Here is a 20,397-nt window from a genome sequence, read left to right as displayed (position 1 = left end):
TGTTCATAAGTGACAAGCATGGTCAAATAATAATCAGGAATAAATCTCAGTTGGCTTTTCATAGCCGATCATTAAGAGTTGAAAACAGCAGGTCTGGGACAGGTAGGGGTTCCATAACCGCAGGCAGAACAGTTGAAACTGGAATAGCAGCAAGGCCAGGCGGACTGGGGACAGCAAGGAGTCACCACGGCCGGTAGTCCCGACGTATGGTCCTAGGGCTCAGGTCTCTCAGTTGGCTTTTCATAGCCGATCATTAAGAGTTGAAAACAGCAGGTCTGGGACAGGTAGGGGTTTCGTAACCGCAGGCAGAACAGTTGAAACTGGAATAGCAGCAAGGCCAGGCGGACTGGGGACAGCAAGGTGTCAGCATGCCCGGTAGTCCTGACGTATGGTCCTAGGGCTCAGGTTCTCAGAGAGAAAGAGAGAACGAGAGAATTAGAGAGAGCATACTTAAATTCACACAGGACACTGGATAAGACAGGAGAAGTACTCCAGGTATAACCAACTAACCCCAGCCCCCCGACACATAAACTACTGCAGCATAAATACTGGAGGCTGAGACAGGAGCGGTCCGGAGACACTGTGGCCCCATCCGAAGAAACCCCGGACAGGGCCAAACAGGAAGGATATAACCCCACCCACTCTGCCAAAGCACAGCCCCCGCACCACTAGAGGGATATCCTCAACCACCAACTTACAATCCTGAGACAAGGCCGAGTATAGCCCACAGAGGTCTCCACCACAGCACAAACCAAGGGGGGCGCCAACCCAGACAGGAAGATCACGTCAGTAACTCAACCCACTCAAGTGACGCACCCCTCCTAGGGACGGCATGAAAGAGCACCAGCAAGCCAGTGACTCAGCCCCTGTAACAGGGTTAGAGGCAGAGAACCCCAGTGGAGAGAGGGGAACCGGCCTGGCAGAGACAGCAAGGGCTGTTCGTTGCTCCAGAGCCTTTCTGTTCACCTTCACACTCCTGGGCCAGACTACACTCAATCATATGACCTACTGAAGAGATAAGTCTTCAGTAAAGACTTAAAGGTTGAGACCGAGTCTGCGTCTCTCACATGGGTAGGCAGACTGTTCCATAAAAATGGAGATCTATAGGAGAAAGCCCTGCCTCCCGCTGTTTGCTTAGAAATTCTAGGGACAATTAGGAGGCCTGCGTCTTGTGACCGTAGCGTACGTATTGGTATGTACGGCAGGACCAACTCGGAAAGATAGGTAGGAGCAAGCCCATGTAACGCTTTATAGGTTAACAGTAAAACCTTGAAATCAGCCCTTGCCTTAACAGGAAGCCAGTGTAGGGAAGCTAGCACTGGAGTAATATGATCAAATTTCTTGGTTCTAGTCAGGATTCTAGCAGCCGTATTTAGCACTAACTGAAGTTTATTTAGTGCTTTATCCGGGTAGCCGGAAAGTAGAGCATTGCATGGATTAATTTTGAGTACAGCGACTGCAATTAGAAGACATCATGTTAATGTTACTACTTAGCTTCGGCTGTTGAAGATGTTGACGAACCATGTCCAGATAAAGCGTCCGGAGTGAAAAAGTTGAACGGGCCTATAGGGTTAGCACCAAGTATTAATGGGCCTATAGGGTTAGCACCAGGTATTAACAGGCCTATAGGGTTAGCACCAGGTATTAACGGGCCTATAGGGTTAGCACCAGGTATTAACGGGCCTATAGGGTTAGCACCAGTTATTAACGGGCCTATAGTGTTAGCACCAGGTATTAACGGGGCTATAGGGCTAGCACCAGGTATTAATGGGGCTATAGGGTTAGCACCAGGTATTAACGGGCCTATAGGGTTAGCACCAGGTATTAACGGGCCTATAGGGTTAGCACCAGGTATTAACGGGCCTATAGGGTTAGCACCAGTTATTAACGGGCCTATAGGGTTAGCACCAGGTATTAACGGGCCTATAGGGTTAGCACCAGGTATTAACGGGCCTATAGGGTTAGCACCAGGTATTAACGGGCTATAGGGTTAGCACCAGGTATTAACGGGCCTATAGGGTTAGCACCAGGTATTAACGGGGCTATAGGGTTAGCACCAGGTATTAACAGGCCTATAGGGTTAGCACCAGGTATTAACGGGGCTATAGGGTTAGCACCAGGTATTAACGGGGCTATAGGGTTAGCACCAGGTATTAACGGCCTATAGGGTTAGCACCAGGTATTAACGGGCCTATAGGGTTAGCACCAGGTATTAACGGGCCTATAGGGTTAGCACCAGGTATTAACGGGGCTATAGGGTTAGCACCAGGTATTAACGGGGCTATAGGGTTAGCACCAGGTATTAACAGGGCTATAGGGTTAGCACCAGGTATTAACGGGGCTATAGTTTCAATGAAATGGCTAAGAGATACAAGGCATAAGTCAGAACATTTATAATAGCATACTCTTTATTACAATACACTGACAAAAAAAAAAGTGAATTCAACCAATAAAGACAAATCCATCCAACATAAGGCAAAATGATACAATTTATAAAACCAATTTTTGGGGGGGATTTTAGTGCTGAAATAAAACCAGCAGCACTTTAAATACCTGGAATAATTATCTTAGAAATGCATCCCACACAACAATCACACATACAAGAGAAAGATCTCTCACTACTAGACATGCATTATTCAAGCTTTTAAGAGCAATGTAAAAAACTAAATGTTAAAAAAAAGTTTGAAATACAAATTGCCACAGCAATAATCTATAAGGCACTTATTTTCCAAATTGTTAAGTCACAGCTTGTTATAACTACAATGAATGATGGCAGAAAACAGCTATAACTAAGTGTCCATGAGGGATGTGTCATGTAGTATATTCAATGCTGACATTCTAATACAAAAGCTAAAACCAGGATCCATGGTAACATCCCCACCAAAATAAAGACGTCACCAGACTCTTGAAGTACATATAAAACTTACACTTCATACATCATGCAATTCCAGTAAAGCCTTTCAGTGAGGTTGACACATTGCACAGGTAATGTTTACACAAACTCTGTCTCCCTGTCCCTCGGCAGCAAACTGAGATTTGCTACACACATGGCCCAGAACATAGTTGTTGGACTGATTCATGTTGAGCTCAGCCAGGGAGACGCTCAGCTCCTCCTCAGACACCTCTAGGTCCGGGGGCTCGCTGTCTGGGGGCTCAGGGGGGTCGTGGTCTGAGGCATCGGGACCCTCCTGGTCTTGGTCTGGATCCGGGTCGGTCTGGGGTAGAGACTGGCTGGAGAGTTCCAGACTATCCCTACAGCTCAGTTGGTCATCCTCTGTGCTGACCTCACTCTCCTGTTTGACCAGGCAGTGTGGATGGTGTGTGGACCCCCTCCCAGTCTCATCCAGCTCTGAGTCAGAGTCCACAATCTGCTCACTGGAGCCCAGGGAACCTGGAAAACTGTCTGCATGGAGAAAAAGTGAAGGGCTGTAATGAAGTGGCACTGGTCACCTGGATAAATACAAGTTATAAAGATGTAACTCAAATCAAAAGGCAAAAGTGTAGTAATTCTTTTTCAAGTCCATCTAAACATCTCTTACCACAGCCCTCCTCCATCTTGTCAGAGTCTGTTCTGCTCTGTTCCTCATTGGCTTCCTGTTCCTCTCCTTCAGTTACCACGGCACTGCTGCCCTCATCAACATCCACACTGACACTCTGCACCAGCAGTGGGAGACAAACATGAGTTAAAACAGGGAACTTGAGTTCAAACCTTCCAACTCTGGTATTGGTTGTGCTATTGGGTGTGGTTAAAATGAAAGCGTTCACATTCTTCCTGTATGATACAAATATTATTAAACGTCTGGTTTTGCTGATCTAAAAAAAGTATGTGCACAGACACATGCCTTACAAAAACACACCTGTTGGGTGGAGATGAAGGATGGGCGACTTCTGGTGCTAGAGGATTTGGACTGGAAGATGTCTGTGTAGAAGACTATGAGAGTCTCTATGATGCGGGCCTGGTGGGGGTAGTCTACTAGAGAGGACAAGGACACTGTGGCCCCTGTGGGCCGGGGCCGTATCAGAGAGGGGCCAAAAACGATGCCCAGGTTACTGGGACTCATCTTATTGTCCTGCTCCAACTCTGCAATCCTGACGACAGAGATTTAAAAAAAAAAAATTATTTCACCTTTATTTAACCAGGTAAGCCAGTTGAGAACAAGTTCTCATTTACAACTGCGACCTGGCCAAGATAAAGCAAAGCAGTGCGATTAAAAACAACAACACAGAGTTACATATGGGGTAAAACAAAACATAAAGTCAAAAAATACAACAGAAAATATATATACAGTGTGTGCAAATGTAGCAAGTTATGGAGGTAAGGCAATAAATAGGCTATAGTGCAAAATAATTACAATTAGTATTAACACTGGAATGATAGATGTGCAAGAGATTATGTGCAAATAGAGGTACTGGGGTGCAAATGAGCAAAATAAATAACAATATAGGGATGAGGTAGTTGGGTGGGCTAATTTCAGATGGGCTGTGTACAGGTGCAGTGATCGGTAAGGTGCTCTGACAACTGATGCTTAAAGTTAGTGAGGGAGATAAGAGTCTCCAGCTTCAGAGATTTTTGCAATTCGTTCCAGTCATTGGCAGCAGAGAACTGGAAGGAATGGCAGCCAAAGGAGGTGTTGGCTTTGGGGATGACCAGTGAGATATACCTGCTGGAGCGCATACTATGGGTGGGTGTTGCTATGGTGACCAATGAGCTAAGATAAGGCGGGGATTTGCCTAGCAGTGATTTATAGATGGCCTGGAGCCAGTGGGTTTGATGACGAACATGTAATGAGGACCAGCCAACAAGAGCGTACAGGTCACAGTGGTGGGTAGTGTATGGGCCTTTGGAGACAAAACGGATGGCACTGTGATAGACTACATCCAATTTGCTGAGTAGAGTGTTGAAGGCTATTTTGTAAATGACATCGCCAAAGTCAAGGATCGGTAGGATAGTTAGTTTTATGAGGGCATGTTTGGCAGCATGAGTGAAGGAGGCTTTGTTGCGAAATAGGAAGCCGATTCTGGATTTAACTTTAGATTGGAGATTCTTAATGTGAGTCTGGAAGGAGAGTTTACAGTCTAACCAGACACCTAGGTATTTGTAGTTGTCCACATACTCTAGGTCAGACCCGTCAAGAGTAGTGATTCTAGTCGGGCGGGCGGGTGCAAGCAGCGTTCGATTGAAGAGCATGCATTTAGTTTTACTAGTGTTTAAGAGCAGTTGGAGGCTACTGAAGGAGTGTTGTATGGCATTGAAGCTCGTTTGGAGGTTTGTTAACACAGTGTCCAATGAAGGGCCAGATGTATACAAAATGGTGTTGTCTGCGTAGAGGTGGAGATGAGAGTCACCAGCAGCAAGAGCGACATCATTGATATACATGGAGAAAAGAGTCGGCCCAAGAATTGAACCCTGTGGCAACCCCATAGAGACTGCCATAGGTCCAGACAACAGGCCCTCCGATTTGACACATTGAACTCTATCTGAGAAGTAGTTGGTGAACCAGGCGAGGCAGTCATTTGAGAAACCAAGGCTGGGGGGAAGGGGGAAGAACGATGATATGACAGGGAGGTTAAAACAAGTAATACATGATCACAGTGGTGAATCCTCGTTTGTAATGATCTGTGTAAGGAAAAAAGTGAGTAAGCAATGTGGTATGCTCTTCTGAGCTGCTCACCTGCGCAGGTGGCGTACGATGTAGCGCAGCGTGGCTACATTAGCCTTGGGCAGCTCTTTCACCAGCTCCCTAAGTCTATCCACCACGGCCAGGACCGCTGGGTCCGTATCTGGTCCTAGGTCCACCAGCTCTGGCCCCTTCCCCGTCCCGGCTTCCCCTCCTCCTGTCCCGGCCTCCCCTCCCTCAGTTTGCAGACTCTCCTTGGCTAACCCCATGAGGCTGTTATACAGGCGGAACGGCATGATGGGCTCCGGAAGCTGTGGAGGACAGAGCGGGAGATTTTGATCTTTGTAGCCATCTTATCCAAAGACAACCATGATAAGTGCAATCAAATATGGAGGCTGAAACAGCTACAAGGTGTGTACCTGTCGGAGGTAGAGCTTGAGGACGTTGCTGATGTCGTGGGGGGAACACTGTGAGAGCTCCACTAATTCCTTGCCGTTCTCAAAGGCCTGACACAGTTTCTCTACACGAGTCTTCACCCCATTTACTCTGTAAATACCCTGCAGAGAGGGAGACAAATGTTTGAGAGAAGGATAGAGAAGAAGAAAATAATGCATTCATACAGCCATCCATTACGCTCTTTTCAAGCAACAGACCCTTCACACTTCTTTCCTTCATCCTCCGTTCCCTCACCTTCATCTTCAGGGCTCGTCTCTCTATCTCGGAAATGCACTTAGTGATGATGAAGGGGATGCTGTCAGAGCTGCCGCTGGACACCTGGGAGAAGTCTCGGCCGAACAGCTGGAGTCTACCCTGCAGCTTCTTATGGCCACACTGGATGGCCAACGTCTCCAGACACCGCTTATGACATGCCAGGAAACACTGGTATAGAGGACAGGGGGTATAGGTCAAGGGGTTAGAGGTCAGGATGATAACCAATGAAAGTCAGAGAGATCATTCACACAGAAAAACAGAAGTAATCAGCTAATCGAGCAGCCAAAGTTTATTGCTTTCAAAGAGTAAAAGGTGACGAAGGAGATGGTGTTCGCTCACCTCCTCACACTCTGCTCCCTGGAAATACACGTAGCTGTCGCACTCCCGACACTTGGACGGGGTGCGGAGTTTACGCAGCCGATGAGTCTGGGCGGCTTTGGAGAGCCCAATGTTCCGGAAAGGTCCGGTTGGAACCGCAATCTCAGGCTCCATACCATTTATGTCTGCAGAGGAAGATTAATGCATTTATCAATTAATCGATCAATTATGTAATAATTGGCAAACAGAGAGGAGGTAGACCTCAGGTCTCACTTGGTGCTTCAAAGGAGGCCACGTTCCCGTCCTTCTCATCTGGATCCTCATTGGATGACATGGTCCCGGTGGAGGAGGTGCGCGCCATTTTACTGATGTCACCTAAAACACACAAAACTATAACACACACAGCTACAGTACTGCAGAAGATGGCCAGAGAGAGAAAGAGAGAGAGGGAGAGAGAGAGAGCATGCCTTACCTGAACTGGTGGTAGGAGATTCCCCTTCTACACTGTCTGCATCACTCACTGCAGAACCCCACGATTTGTGGCTTTGTCCTGGGAAGGGGACACAAGATTATCTAATGTAGGTCTACACTGTTTTGTCTTGCGCTGTAAACCTACACCATTGACTTAACGTCTTGCATGGTGAGACAGCACAAGACAGAGAGTAAGAACCGCATCAATATCATACAAAATAACACACTCTTTCTGGCGTTTTCAGCGCTGCGGTCCTCTCCTGTAGTGGTCTCTCCGGTGCTGGGTTGACCCTCAGAGCTGCTGTGCTGGTCTGTGTTGAAGCTGTCAGTAAGGGGTCGAGCTGGCTGCCTGAATTAACAGATATAAAAATCAGTCACAAAACATTATACTAATGTACATCTATCACCACCTATTTATTACTTGGTGTAAGGTGACGGAGTGCCCATTGGCACCTAATAAACCAAATGCTTTTTATTATGCTTTGAGGCTAGGAGTGACTCACTGTGTGGAGGCTGTGGTGGCGGTGTAGGGCTCAAACTGGTAGGTGACCTCAGGCTCCTCAGTGAGCTGCAGGTCTCTGACGTGGGCAGCGTACTGCTGTCCCGGGTCATACAGCTTACTGCTCTCACACAGAGTCTGGTAGTGTACCGGCAACACCACTGTCTGCATGTGCATTATCTGGTAGTACGAGATGGTGGCCTGGAGGGAAGGAGAGGAATAGAACGGAAGTCATGTAAATGGTCATGTGGTGGAGGCGAAGGTTTAGCTTACATTCCATGACAAGGAGTACAAGGAGTGGAATGTAAGCTGAACAGATTGGTCAGCAGGCGAAGGTGCTCTGAACAAATTGTGTGTGTGCGTGTACTGACCGAGCGCAGTGTCTGGTCACTCTGTTTGATGACCTCCTGCAGCAGTCGGAGCACATTGACCTTGACGTGTTCCAGCTCCTGCTGCTGGGTGGTGGCGTCTGCTATACATGTCCTGTAGGTGGCCTCTGCCTCTTCAGCCTGAACACACACATGCTGGTCAATTCTCAGCTAGGTTAATGGCATACAGTGCATTCGGAAAGTATTCAGACCCCTGGAGTTTTTCCACATTTTGCACCATTACAGCCTTATTCTAAAATTGATTAAATTGTTTTTTCCCCCCTCATCAATCTACACAAAATACCCCATAATGTCAAAGCAAATACATGTTTTATTTTATTTTTTGACATTTTTGCTAATTTATTAAAAATAAAACCTGAAATATGACATTTACATAAGTATTCACACCCTTTACTTAGTACTTTGTTGAAGCACCTTTGGCAGCGATTACAGCCTTGAGTCTTCATGGGTATGACGCTACAAGCTTGGCACACCTGCATTTGGAGAGTTTCTTCCATGCTTCTCTGCAGATCTTCTCAAGCTCTGTCAGGTTGGAGTGTTGCTGCACAACTATTTTCAGGTCTCTCCAGAGATGTTTGATCGGGTTCAAGTCCAGGCTCTGGCTGGGCCACTCAAGGACATTCAGAGATTTGTCCCGAAGCCACTCCTGTGTTGTCTTGGCTGTGTGCTTAGGGTCATTGTCCTGTTGGAAGGTGAACCTTCGCCCCAGTCTGAGGTCCTGAGCACTCTGGAGCAGATTTTCATCAAGGATCTCTCTGTACTTTGCTCCGTTCATCTTTGCCTCGATCCTGACTAGTCTCCCAGTCCCTGCCGCTGAAAAACATCCCCACAGCATGATGCTGCCACCACCATGCTTCACCGTAGGGATGGTGCTCAGCATTCAGGCCAAATAGTTCAAATCTTGGTTTCATCAGACCAGAGAATCTTGTTTCTCGTGGTCTGAGAGTCTTTAGGTGCTTTTTGGCACTAACTCCAAGCGGGCTGTCATGTGCCTTTTACTGAGGAGTGGCTTCTGTCTGGCCACTCTACCACAAATGCCTGATTGGTGGAGTGCTGCAGAGATGGATGTCCTTCTGGAAGGTTCTCCCATCTCCACAGAGGAGCTCTGTCAGAGTGAACATCGGGTTCTTGGTCACCTCCCTGACCAAGGCCCTTCTCCCCCGATTGCTCAGTTTGGCCAGGCTGCCAGCTCTAGGAAGAGTCTTGGTGGTTCCAAACTTCTTCCATTTAAGAATGATGGAGGCCACTGTGTTCTTGGGGACCTTCAATGCTGCAGAAATTGTTTGGTACCCTTCCCCAGATCTGTGCCTCGACACAATCCTGTCTCGGAGCACTTCGACCTCATGGCTTGGCGTTTGCTCTGACATGCACTGTCAACTGTGTTCTTAACACCCGCCTGATTAACCCGGAATCCAGCTGCACCAATGTGTTGGAGGAAACACCGCTCAACTAATGACCGCAGTCAGCCTGCAGGCGCCCGATCCGCCACAAGAAGCCGCTAGAGCGCGATGAGCCAAGTAAAGACCCCCAGGCCAAACCCTCCCCTAACCCAGACGATGCTGGGCCAATTGTGTTCCACTCTATGGGACTCCCGGTCACATCCGGTTATGACACAGCCTGGGATCGAACCCGGGTTGGTAGTGACACCTCAAGCACTGCGATGCAGTGCCTTAGACCGCTGCGCCACTCGAGAGGACCTCTGTTTTACATTTTTAATACATTTGCAAACATTTCTAAAAACCTGTTTTCGCTTTGTTATTATGGGGTATTGTGTGTAGATTGCTGAGGATTTTTTTGAGGATTTAAAAAAAATGTAATCCATTTTAGAATAAGGCTGTAACATAACAAAATGTGTAAAAAGTCAAAAAGTCTGAATACTTTCCGAAGGCACTGTACATACTCAATGAAAAATGGCCATAGGCTTTGACAATGACTTGTAGTCAGAGACGGGACACAAGACTGCTTTTTAGCAGATTTCCCTGGAGAGGGGAGGGAGAGTAGAGACTAGGCAAGATATGGAGAGGAGAGATGGGGGGGGAGGCGAGATGAGTAGAAGAGTGGAGAGGAGAGAGAATGGCAGAAAAATAACATATGCAGTGATGGGGACCTTGTTGCGAGCGTCTTCTTCCACTCGTAACTTCTTGCCCAGAGACTTGGTGGTCGAGCCTCCTCCATCTTCCTCTGCTGCTCTACTAGCGGCTGCTTTGGCCTTGTCGTGCTCCTCACAGCGCGCCATGTAGGCATGCTTGGCCTTGCGCAGGTTAGACTCACATTCCAGCTGGATCACAAACACATAGGTACACAGAATCAGTCTTCAGCAAAACAAATTGGGCAAAATCTTGAGAGAGAAAACAAAGATAAGGGTATTTTTCAAGATACTTTTTGTTGATTTATTCTCAAATGGTAGTCTCTAAAGGTAAGAAATGTATCCCTGTAAACAATGGCAATGTGAGACAAATAATATAAATAGAGAGATAACATATTGCATAAATAGCACTAGCAAGGAACGGACCAGTTTCCTCTTGGCTCGGTACCACTGTTCCTTGACCTCCTTGCGTTTCTTCTCATGCTCGTGTTTACGCTGCATCAGAGGCTGTAGGAAGGTCTGGTTGTGCAGTGTGGAGGTGGCCTGCTGCACGCCACTGCTCTGCTCCAAGTCCTGCTCCAGAGCCAGAGAGTAGATTGAGTAGAAGGGCATGTGGGGCTGAGAGATAGGGAGTGGTGAGAGGGAAAAGAGCATCATCATTACAGGAGCCTCTTGAATTGGATGAAAATCATTTTGACGAGAGTGAATTAGGTATTCCTTTCCTTAATTCCTTCTACTATAAAAGACAATATCACCAGGGCTTACATGTGTGATGCTGTGCTTGCTGGAATGGTACAGTCTTTGTAAGCCCTTGGCAAACTCCACCTCTGGATGGGGAAAGATACATGGGTGAATCATCAAATCAATAATATGTTACATTCAGGGTATAATAATCAACCTAAATCTCCACTATTATGTGTAGGGAACTGTCTGCGGTGTCGGTCTACCCACCCAGTGAGGTCCTCTTCTCCACGTAGCTCATCAGGTCCTTCATGTATTTAGAGATGGTCTTAGCGTAGGCCAGAGCAGAGTCCACTCCCCCTTCACTACGCTGCAGCATGATGTCCACCTCCTCGGCCCGTCCAAAGTCCTGCAGGTCACTCCTCATCTGAGCTCCCTCTAGTCCCTGACCCGACACCCCATACAGGTTCTCCATAGACTGGACACACAGAGAGAAAGAGTTTCAGACCACTCAAGAATACTGAAAACAGTACCTTATTCTGTACTATATAGCGAGGTTGGGATCAATTCCAATTTAATTAGAAATTCAAATTAAATTATTGAATTAAATCATGAAGTGAAGAACTTAGGTTGAATTAAATTCAAATTTCAACAATCTTCAAGTTATGAATTTGGAATTGAAATTAGACTGTTTATATTTTAATAGAAATTGTAAAAACATTTGATCTTTGGAATTGAATTGGAATTCAATATTTGTACATTTCCCAGTTAATGGAATGAATGCACCTAGTATAAAAAAAATTCACTGCAGGATTTGTTTTAAATAATTTCTACTTGTATTTCTATATTTCCAGTATAGCTAGGCTGTCTGAACAGTGACATGATCAGCCTGAAAGCCTTAAGGAATTGAATTGGAAATTGAATTCTTGGAAATGACCTAACATTGGAGTTGAGAGGAATTGAATTCTCTGAATTCAAAGACTGACATTGAATTTGAATTTACAGGGAGAGTGAATGGAATTAGAACTGAATTTGTGGAATTAACCCCAACCCTGATATATAGTATATTATTCGGTACACAGTGTTTACCAGAGCCAATACAAATAATGATGGAACAGAGCAATGCTAAGGGGTATCTCAGGGATGGAGATGTACAATTTAATGATGGATATTAAATACTGCACATTTTAAACACTTGCCCCCAATCCCCAAAACATCTGTAAATATTGGACTATAAATTGTGCCTAACTTTATTATACTTATGCTAAAATATTAATTGTATTCTACTGAGCCATTTACTTCATGTTCGTATTCTTATCTTTTCTTATTTGTTGTTGCATTGTCGAGAAGGAACCTGCAAGTAAGTATCCTGTACATGTGACTAATAAAAACGTGAAACTTTCGATGAAAATAGGATTTGGCACATAGACTGTGGGCAATAATAACCCCAGTGTGTGTGTGCAGGCCTGTTGAATTCAGTGTGTCAGTATTGGAGCTGCATTGATGAATGAGATAGAAGGAGCTGTGTTATCTGGAGTCTCAGAGGCGGTCTGTGTGTGTCGCCATAACAGGAGAGCGAGGGAGAGGAACAGGCAGAGATAAAGACACACTGTGTCACTGCCAGGAAGCTGGTCTTGCTGCCACGCAAACATCCGCTCTGAGAGCCGAGACTGTCATACCTCCTGCCACATGCACACCAAGGCAAATTAACCCCCACTCACCCTGCTCTTCTCTGTTGGCAGCAGGGACAGTAGGGTACTGCTGTCCACCTCCCCCATCAGCAGCTCTGACACACTGAGGAGGACAGAGACAGAGGCCATTACACAGAGACAGTACCTCCATCAGAGATGGAGAGAGAGGAAGGACTAAAATAAAAAGGGAAAATTGTAGATCAAATAGGATTTGATAGGTTAAAGCAATGTGAAGGGTACATTTCGGGTTCTTTCCCCCACCGGTAGTCATGGAAAGAAAAGGAAAGGAAACAAGGAAAGGAGAGACAAAACTTCAGGAAGTGGTTGATGCCAGGCTCTGTGCAATCGCACCGGCCATTTAACTTCCTGTGTCTTCTTTGCCCTGTTGCAGTTGTATGTACTGTGCAGAACCAGGAAGTGAACAAGCACTCTTGAATGGTTTATATTCCTATTTACAACTTTAAATAGACCCATGTACAATATACTGTACACATATCAGAGGACATGTTTTAGCTGTAAAATGTATTTTACATTTTTTGGGGGGAGAGTGATATGTTTGTATCAAAACGACCATTATCACACATACACATTATCTCAGAGGATAGAAGCACCTATTCTCTGTCTGTAGATAATCTGTTGAGACAACAGATGCCAAATGGCTGCGTTTTGTGTCCTAGGTTACGGAAGATAAGAAAACCACCACTACACTTCCTGTTTTCTACTGAGCCCCATGCAAATGTGTCACTGTGTTTCGCTCTAAGCTCCACTTCTCCATCTCACATGTGCACACACGTACATTGTACTTCTCCAGTCATCACACCTACACCCCCCACCTGACCACTGAGGACACACCACATGTGGTCATGTCCCATTACTCTGTACCAGAGAATAGTGTTGTTGCATCTCAAGTGGTAAAAAGTAATAGCATTGGTTTATTTCAGGATCCGTTCAATACTGTTACTAGCTCATGACAATACATACTGAGAAACGGGTGTACCAGATACTTACTTGCTACTAAAAGCAACTGCAATGGTTTCAATGGCCTTCTCAAAGTCCTTCTTGTCTGTGTCATTACACGTCTCATAATGAAATCCTGCAATCAAAATAATGAATGTGTTCATTCTAGCCCATCTCAGCCATTTTAACTGATTTACTTATTTTTGCTAAAAGCATGGACTTTTTGACCATAGGTAGTAGACCACTGATTGGTCCAGCCAGTAGTCTCACCTTTGACCTTAGATATGAGTTTGCCTGCAGCAGTGAGGGTCTCCACTGTGTTGAGGAGGGGGTAGGTGCTGATGACCTGTCGTAGGACCCTCAGGACCTCCCCCAGGCACTCATGGGCCAGAGGGCGACGGTTCTCCTGCTTTTCTACAGACAGAGAGAGAGAAAGAGACAGGGGACAGTCAGAGACACAGACAGGAGAGACATGGATCCTGTGCCATTCATAATACACAGCACTCCACTTGTCTACAGCCACACACAAAGAGGATAGAGCCTAACCTACCTGTTTGTACATCTATCGAGTACTAGTTACAACCGGAAGTGATAGGGTTGGTGTTAGGGAGATAGAAGGCTGTGTCTGAGGTCTGTCACAACATGGAATCCATATAACATGGAGATTTTCTTTGTAGACTGTGCCTCTATTAGGGTTGGACACAGTATTAGAGGTTATTAGAGGTTGAGAGGGAGTGATTCATGACCAATGTCTGGGCATCATGAATAGTAACACGGACAGCAGACAGACGGGTTGTAGGGATAGTCGGGTCTGCTTTGATGTCAGCAGTGACGTCTGCAGCCCACTTCCGTGTCTCACTCTCACAGACAGATCCTTTGGCCGGTAGAGACATCCGTCCTCCTCTTGACCCCTTTGACCCTCCATCCCTCTGTCGCAATGTCTATCAAAGTGGCTGGCCAATGGAATGGGACCAGGAGGCCGGAGGGCAGAGCGGGTGAAATAGTTAGAGGGCATGTCAGAAGGAGGATGGTAAAGGCTCCAAGACGCTTACTATAGAAACTGAAGCTGTACATCACGATGTGGCATTATGTGACTGTGTGTGTAGACTTGTATGTAAATTTAGTTCCTGGATAATCTCGTATCAAATATATTTCAGTAGTAGATGGTTGTGGTTTGTCAGAATTTAACTCAGAGAAGTTATGAACCTAAGGGAGCCCATAATTTCAGATATTGACCATGTGATAGGTTCAAATGGGGAGAGGTTAATCTCAGACCATCACAAGGATGGGCTGGAAGCAGTCTTGTACTATTGACGGTGTCACAGGTCAGACTAATGCAGTGGACTATGTGAGGAGGAAGTCTGAACGAGGTCTCTCTGTCAAAGGCCATTCATCATAGCTTCCTGTTTAGATTCATACGACAGTCACAGGGTGTGGGGGGTTAACAATAAGTTAAGGTATAGACACCCTAACTATTCTATCGCTTTGAGAGCAAACAACCCATGTTCCAAAGCGAGACAGTTTTTGTTGGCCTAATTCTTGAAAATTTTTACATTACTTATGTTGCAGTTCTTGTATTTTATTGCATCAATAAAATAAATTACACATTATCAGCCTGCCTCATGAAAATGGAAAAAACCTTTCTCTGAGGTAACTATGACTGTTTTGAGGCCTAATTCCCTGAAGTCATTTTTGCTGAAAAACCATTGGACCAGCCATTTTGCTTGAATACAGACAGAAACTGCAGTAAACAAGAGTCTGGTTTCCTGCTGGAGTGTGGTCGCGAGAGAGAGCGCGCGCGCGAGAGAACTGTGTCGCTTGTGCAAAGCCAGCCAGCCAGCCCGCCCGCCCTTCCCCTCCACCTCCCACACACAACACGTGGTGAGCAGGAGGGGTGAGGAGGGGAGCCAAAACAGCATTGTTCTGAGCGCATGCTAACATGTGGCGCATCATGTAGGAGTAGTGGAGAATTCAGACATCCACACAGAGAACAATAAGACTGGGAAAACAATAGCAGATGGTCACAATGCAGCCAAAATCACTCCCAATAACAAAGGCATATAATAATAATAATAATAATACATTTAACAGACTCTTTTATCCAAAGCAACTTACAGTCATGCGTGCATACATTTTACGTATGGGTGGTCCCGGGAATCGAACCCACTATCCTGGCATTGCAAGCTTCACATTCTACCAATGGACCTACAGAGGACCACTCAATCATGTGCACACTGAAATATCTGACTCCAGTTCTCTGAAGATAAGTTGTCCCATCTATAAGCTTGTATGCCTGTCTAACAGTCTTAGAGGAGCCAAATGAACATCATGACTCCAGAGACTGAGAATAGCTGTTAGTTAACTGTATTTTGAAAATGCACCACCCTGCCCCCTTTTACAATCTAAAGTGCTTTGAGCATTGGAGAGACAAAGGAGAAGTGCACAAACCTATGTGAACCTATTCCACTCACCTTCCCCCAATACAACGTCCTTCAACTTCTCTACGGCCTCAGCAAAGCGGGCCACATCCCTTAACAGAGAGGGGATGTCCTCCACCTCAATGGCCATGCTCTCTGAGCTGTCCTGTGGGGTGGTAGGGGTGGGGGTGACAGCCCCCTTCCCCTGGCCCTTGGTGAACACCCAGGAGTGGATAGGGAACCCCGCGGCACTGGCATGACGGCTGAGGCCGGTGGGCCTCTTCATGGTGGCCCCTGGGGACGGGCAGCCCACCCCCACCAGCTTGCTGTGCTGGACACTGGGGGTGCCAGGGCAGGACACGGAGGAGTCCGATAGGGCACCGGGAATGGGGAAGAGGGTGGAGGAGGAAGAGGAGGATGAGGTTGAGGAAGGGGTGGTGTCGATAGCATCACGACGAGGCTGCTCCTGGAGAATAGACAGCTGGGTAAGAGAGAGGAGGGGGGAGAGGAGAGGGAGAAGGACAACGTGATGATTTTTACCATCGCATAAAAACATCAGGACAATAATGTGTGATATTTTTGGCCAGTGGTTGGCAGGCTGTTGTTGGTAAACAGACGAACTGAGACTTTAACAAGATTCTGTGTTGTGCAACACTTCCTGACTCTACTTCTTGCCACACCCTGAAACAGCTCTCCGAAAACAGAAACTCAGGCCACATTATGCAACATCAATTTGTACGGTTTGATGAGACATGACGGAAAAGTAATGAAATCAACCCATCAAGTGTCCCAACTTGTCCATGGACTACAACACACCTAACATAAATGACAGAGTTGATGAAATAATGGCTAAATCAGAGTCTAACTGTCATGGATGCAGTGGTGTAGTGTATAGGCCTGAATCGTACACATCTTAAAGTCTAAACCGTATCAATGGCAGGTGCATGGTGTGGTTATGAAACAGAAAATAGCTTCACACAGCTTCACACCTTGCCAGTAGGAGGCGCAACTAGGACAACTAGTGCAGACCTTGCTTTATGTTATTTCAAAAACACCTTTTATGGTACTGCATTTTAAACTTGAAAGTCTAGCATACTGTATGAAGGAGATACATGTTTACATACGGAAAATAACTATTTGAAGGACAGATAATAGTCTCAATTCAGTGAGACTAATAACACTCATTCCTTCTCATGAGAAATGTATAAAACCTAGGTGGCTAACTGAATAAATCGGTTGTGTTTGACATACCTGTTTGAGCCAGACGTTGGGTCTATTGGGTCGTTTGTCCAATTTGTTCTTGGCGTTAGCCTCCTCTTTCTTAACTCTCTGACCCGTGGAGTATGGGTTGTAACTATTCTTGCTACCCCGTTTCAGCATGGTTTCTATCACTATTGTTTTAACATCATCTTTAGCAGAAATGTGACTCATCTTGCAAGTGACCAACCAATACTGGCTTACTAACCCACAAAAACATTTTCCAATGAGTGAGAAACAAAAAAATGAGTCATTCTGCAGACACAGTTATCAGTGACTAACAGGTTTATTTTGAATAGACTATAACAACTTTAAGTATTTTTAAGTATTCATCAACAATGTCCTCAAATATTCAACCAAATATCCCAATAGTATAACATCTCTCTCCCACTAGGCTACTTTAAATTAATTAAATGACCTAAAATGCTCACCTTTAGCCTTTAAAACACCCCACTAAACATGTCATTGCTGGTCCATAACCTATGATAAGTGAAGTGTATTTAAAGTTTGACCTCTGTCATGCTGTCCCCCAAGTCCCCTAGCTTCTCTGCAGCAGACAGACAGTGTAGGAAATATGTTTGAGTGACAGGAGGAAATCAGAGATGATGAGCTACTTACTGATGATGAGCTCTGTGGCCCGGGGCTTCCTGCTCGACTCTTCTTCGAGATGGAAGGGGTTTTGATCAATTCCCTTTTCTTTCGGGAGAACATCTTCAATGTACCTTTGCCGTCCATCCCGACTTCTTTGAGTTTCACATACAACCCCCCCACCCACCCCCCGACTCTCCACTTTTTTGGTGCTCTGCCAGTTTACAGGCGCTGCTCTTCCATCGGTTCCAACCTTCAGCCACGCTTGCTGCTGCCTCGCTCCCACACATTGAGCGTTCAAGCTCACTGACAGCTCACCACAAACAGTCAGTGCGGCCGCGACATCCGCTCAGGTTTTTTTTCTCAAGGGAAGAAAAGCGCATGTGATGTTATGCTCTCCATTTGATTGGGGCGCTAGAGGTTTGTAATCCAATGTCTATAAAACATTTTCACAGAGCACTTCTATAGTAAACCAGGAGTGTACAACATAGTTGATGCGTAGAAGAAGACTTAAATAGCTCTAACACCGATTGATAATGGAGAATGCTTCCCTGCCCCCTACTGTCGGAGGGGTCTGGCAGGAGTCCTAGTCCGCTTACAGTACGATTTAAGTTCTGGAACGTTCAATTGAACTGAAAGGGTGCTGTACTGAACGACCAGTTGAAAACCGGTGAGGTTGGGGAACGCTGTCAGCATGGCCACTGCCCTTTAAATACGCTACACCTTGCAGCACCCACCAAACGGGAGCAAACGTACCTCAAAGTCCGTTCAATAAAGTTTGGTGGAAACGTGTCGTTCAGTACATATCAAGCGAGCTGAATGCACCTCTAGTCGGTCTGGAACTCACCCTATATGGCCGTGTTCCAGAGGATCAAAACCGTAATGTATCATGGGTAAATTGTGACTGGCTGACTGATCTACAAATAATAATGAGTAGTTATTTATGATGCATGTTTTATTTACATTTACATCATTTAGCAGATGCTCTTATCCAGAGTGACTTACACATTTTATGAGCATAAATAAAAGATCCCAGAAATGTTCCATATGCACAAAAGTTTATTTCTCTCAAATATTGTGCACAAATTTGTTTACTTTCCTGTTAGTGAGCATTTCTCCTTGCCAAGATAATCCATCCACCTGACAGGTGTGGCATATCAAGAAGCTGAATAAACAGCATGATCATTACACAGGTGCACATTGTGCTGGGGACAATAAAAGGACACTCTAGAATGTGCAGTTTTGTCACACAACACAACACAGATGTGTCAAGTTTTGAGGGAGTGTGCAATTGGCATGCTGACTGCAGGAATGTCCACCAGAGCTGTTGCCAGAGAATGTTAATTTCTCTACCATAAGCCGCCTCCAACGTCATTTTAGAGAATTTGGCAGTACGTCCAACCGGCCTCACAACCTCAGACCACGTGTAACCCCGCCATCCCAGGACCTCCACATCAGTCTTCTTCACCTGCAGGATCGTCTGAGACCAGTGGACAGCTGATGAAACTGTGGGTTTGCACAACCCAAGGATTTCTACACAACCTGTCAGAAACCGTCTCAGGGAAGCTCATATGTGTTCTCGTCGTCCTCATCAGGGTCTTGACCTGACTACAGTTCGACTTCAGTGGGCAAATGCTCACCTTCGATGGCCACTGGCACGCTGGAGAAGTGTGCTCTTCACAGATGAATCCCGGTTTCAACTGTACCAGGCAGATGGTATGACGTCGTGTGGGCAAGCAGTTTGCAGATGTCAACGTTGTGAATAGAGTGCCCCATGATGGCGGTGGGGTTATGGTATGGGCAGGCATAAGCTACGGACAACGAACACAATTGCATATTATCGATGGCAATTTGAATGCACAGAGATACCGTTACTAGCTCCTGAGGGCCATTGTTGTGCCATTCATCCGCCACCATCACCTCATGTTTTAGCATGATATTGCACAGCCCCATGTCGCAAGGATATGTACACAATTCCTGGAAGCTGAAAATGTCCCAACCATTGAGCATATTTGAGATGCTCTGGATCGATATGTATGACTACATGTTCCAGTTCCCACCAATATCCAGCAACTTCGCATAACCATTGAAGAGGAGAGGGACAACATTCCACAGGTCACAATCAAGAGCCTGCATGAGGCAAATGGTGGTCACACCAGATACTGACTGGTTTTCTGATCTACAGCTCTGATTTCCTTATATGAACTGTAACTCAGTAAAATCTTTGAAATTGTTGCATGTTGCATTTATATTTTTGTTCAGTGTATATAATATTATTTTTTATTTTTTTCACAAAAGTAGTGCACTGGGCCTTTACTACTCCTGTATTCAGGGCTGGTCATGGCCATTCAGAACTGGTCCGCCACAAGGAGTCGCTACAGCACAATGAGCCAAGGAAATCCCCCCGGCCAAACCCTCCTCTAACCCGTACTACGCTTTGCCAATTGTGTGCCGCCCCATGGGGCTCCCGGTCACGGCCGGCTGGGACACAGCCTGGGATCGAACCCGAGGCTGTAGTGGCGCCTCAGCACTCCGATGCAGTGCCTTAGACCGCTGCACCACTCGGGAAATGCCACACTCTTTAATCTGCCGCCATAGCCCGCCGCCTTTAATCCTACATAATAAGTGAGCCGGCCTTGCTTATATTAGCGGACCGATATAGCCCTCTGCAACGTAGGAAACATTTTTTCTCTCACAAAAGTAGTGCACTGGGC

The 20,397-nt window shown here is 46.0% G+C and overlaps 1 protein-coding gene across 2 annotated transcripts; it reads right to left on the bottom strand.

The window, feature by feature from the left end:
- Nucleotides 1-2,390: 2,390 nt before the first annotated feature.
- On the bottom strand, nt 2,391-17,869 carry LOC121533580 (rho GTPase-activating protein 45). 2 transcript variants are annotated; one of them, XM_041839651.2, is made up of 21 exons: nt 17,714-17,869; nt 15,893-16,319; nt 13,692-13,835; nt 13,473-13,557; nt 12,495-12,567; nt 11,044-11,251; nt 10,858-10,919; nt 10,519-10,710; nt 10,114-10,284; nt 7,989-8,126; nt 7,622-7,818; nt 7,346-7,467; nt 7,120-7,197; nt 6,921-7,022; nt 6,669-6,832; nt 6,309-6,497; nt 6,038-6,175; nt 5,673-5,929; nt 3,858-4,089; nt 3,540-3,654; nt 2,391-3,403 (listed from the first exon to the last, which is right to left on the bottom strand). In XM_041839651.2, exons 1-21 carry the CDS (start codon nt 17,828-17,830, stop codon nt 2,961-2,963), a joined length of 3,654 nt encoding a protein of 1,217 aa, XP_041695585.1. In that variant the 5' UTR covers nt 17,831-17,869; the 3' UTR covers nt 2,391-2,960. The 2 variants fall into 2 exon arrangements, with proteins under 2 accessions (XP_041695585.1, XP_041695583.1); XM_041839649.1 differs by lacking the exon at nt 17,714-17,869 and adding an exon at nt 17,090-17,653.
- Between the last annotated feature and the right edge of the window lie 2,528 nt (nt 17,870-20,397).

The sequence above is a fragment of the Coregonus clupeaformis genome, chromosome 20 (assembly GCF_020615455.1).
Source record: "Coregonus clupeaformis isolate EN_2021a chromosome 20, ASM2061545v1, whole genome shotgun sequence".
NCBI lineage: Eukaryota > Metazoa > Chordata > Actinopteri > Salmoniformes > Salmonidae > Coregonus > Coregonus clupeaformis.
Note: the sequence above shows the minus strand (reverse complement) of the source record. Positions and strands in the feature narration are given on the sequence as shown.

Coding starts and splice junctions, on each gene's coding strand:
- LOC121533580 (XM_041839649.1), bottom strand. CDS start 17,269: ATGAGTCACATTTCTGCTAAAGATGATGTTAAAACAATAGTGATAGAA. Junction 13,558..13,691: donor ACTCATATCTAAGGTCAAAG/GTGAGACTACTG, acceptor TTTTGATTGCAG/GATTTCATTATGAGACGTGT. Junction 11,252..12,494: donor TGCCAACAGAGAAGAGCAGG/GTGAGTGGGGGT, acceptor CTGTGTGTCCAG/TCTATGGAGAACCTGTATGG.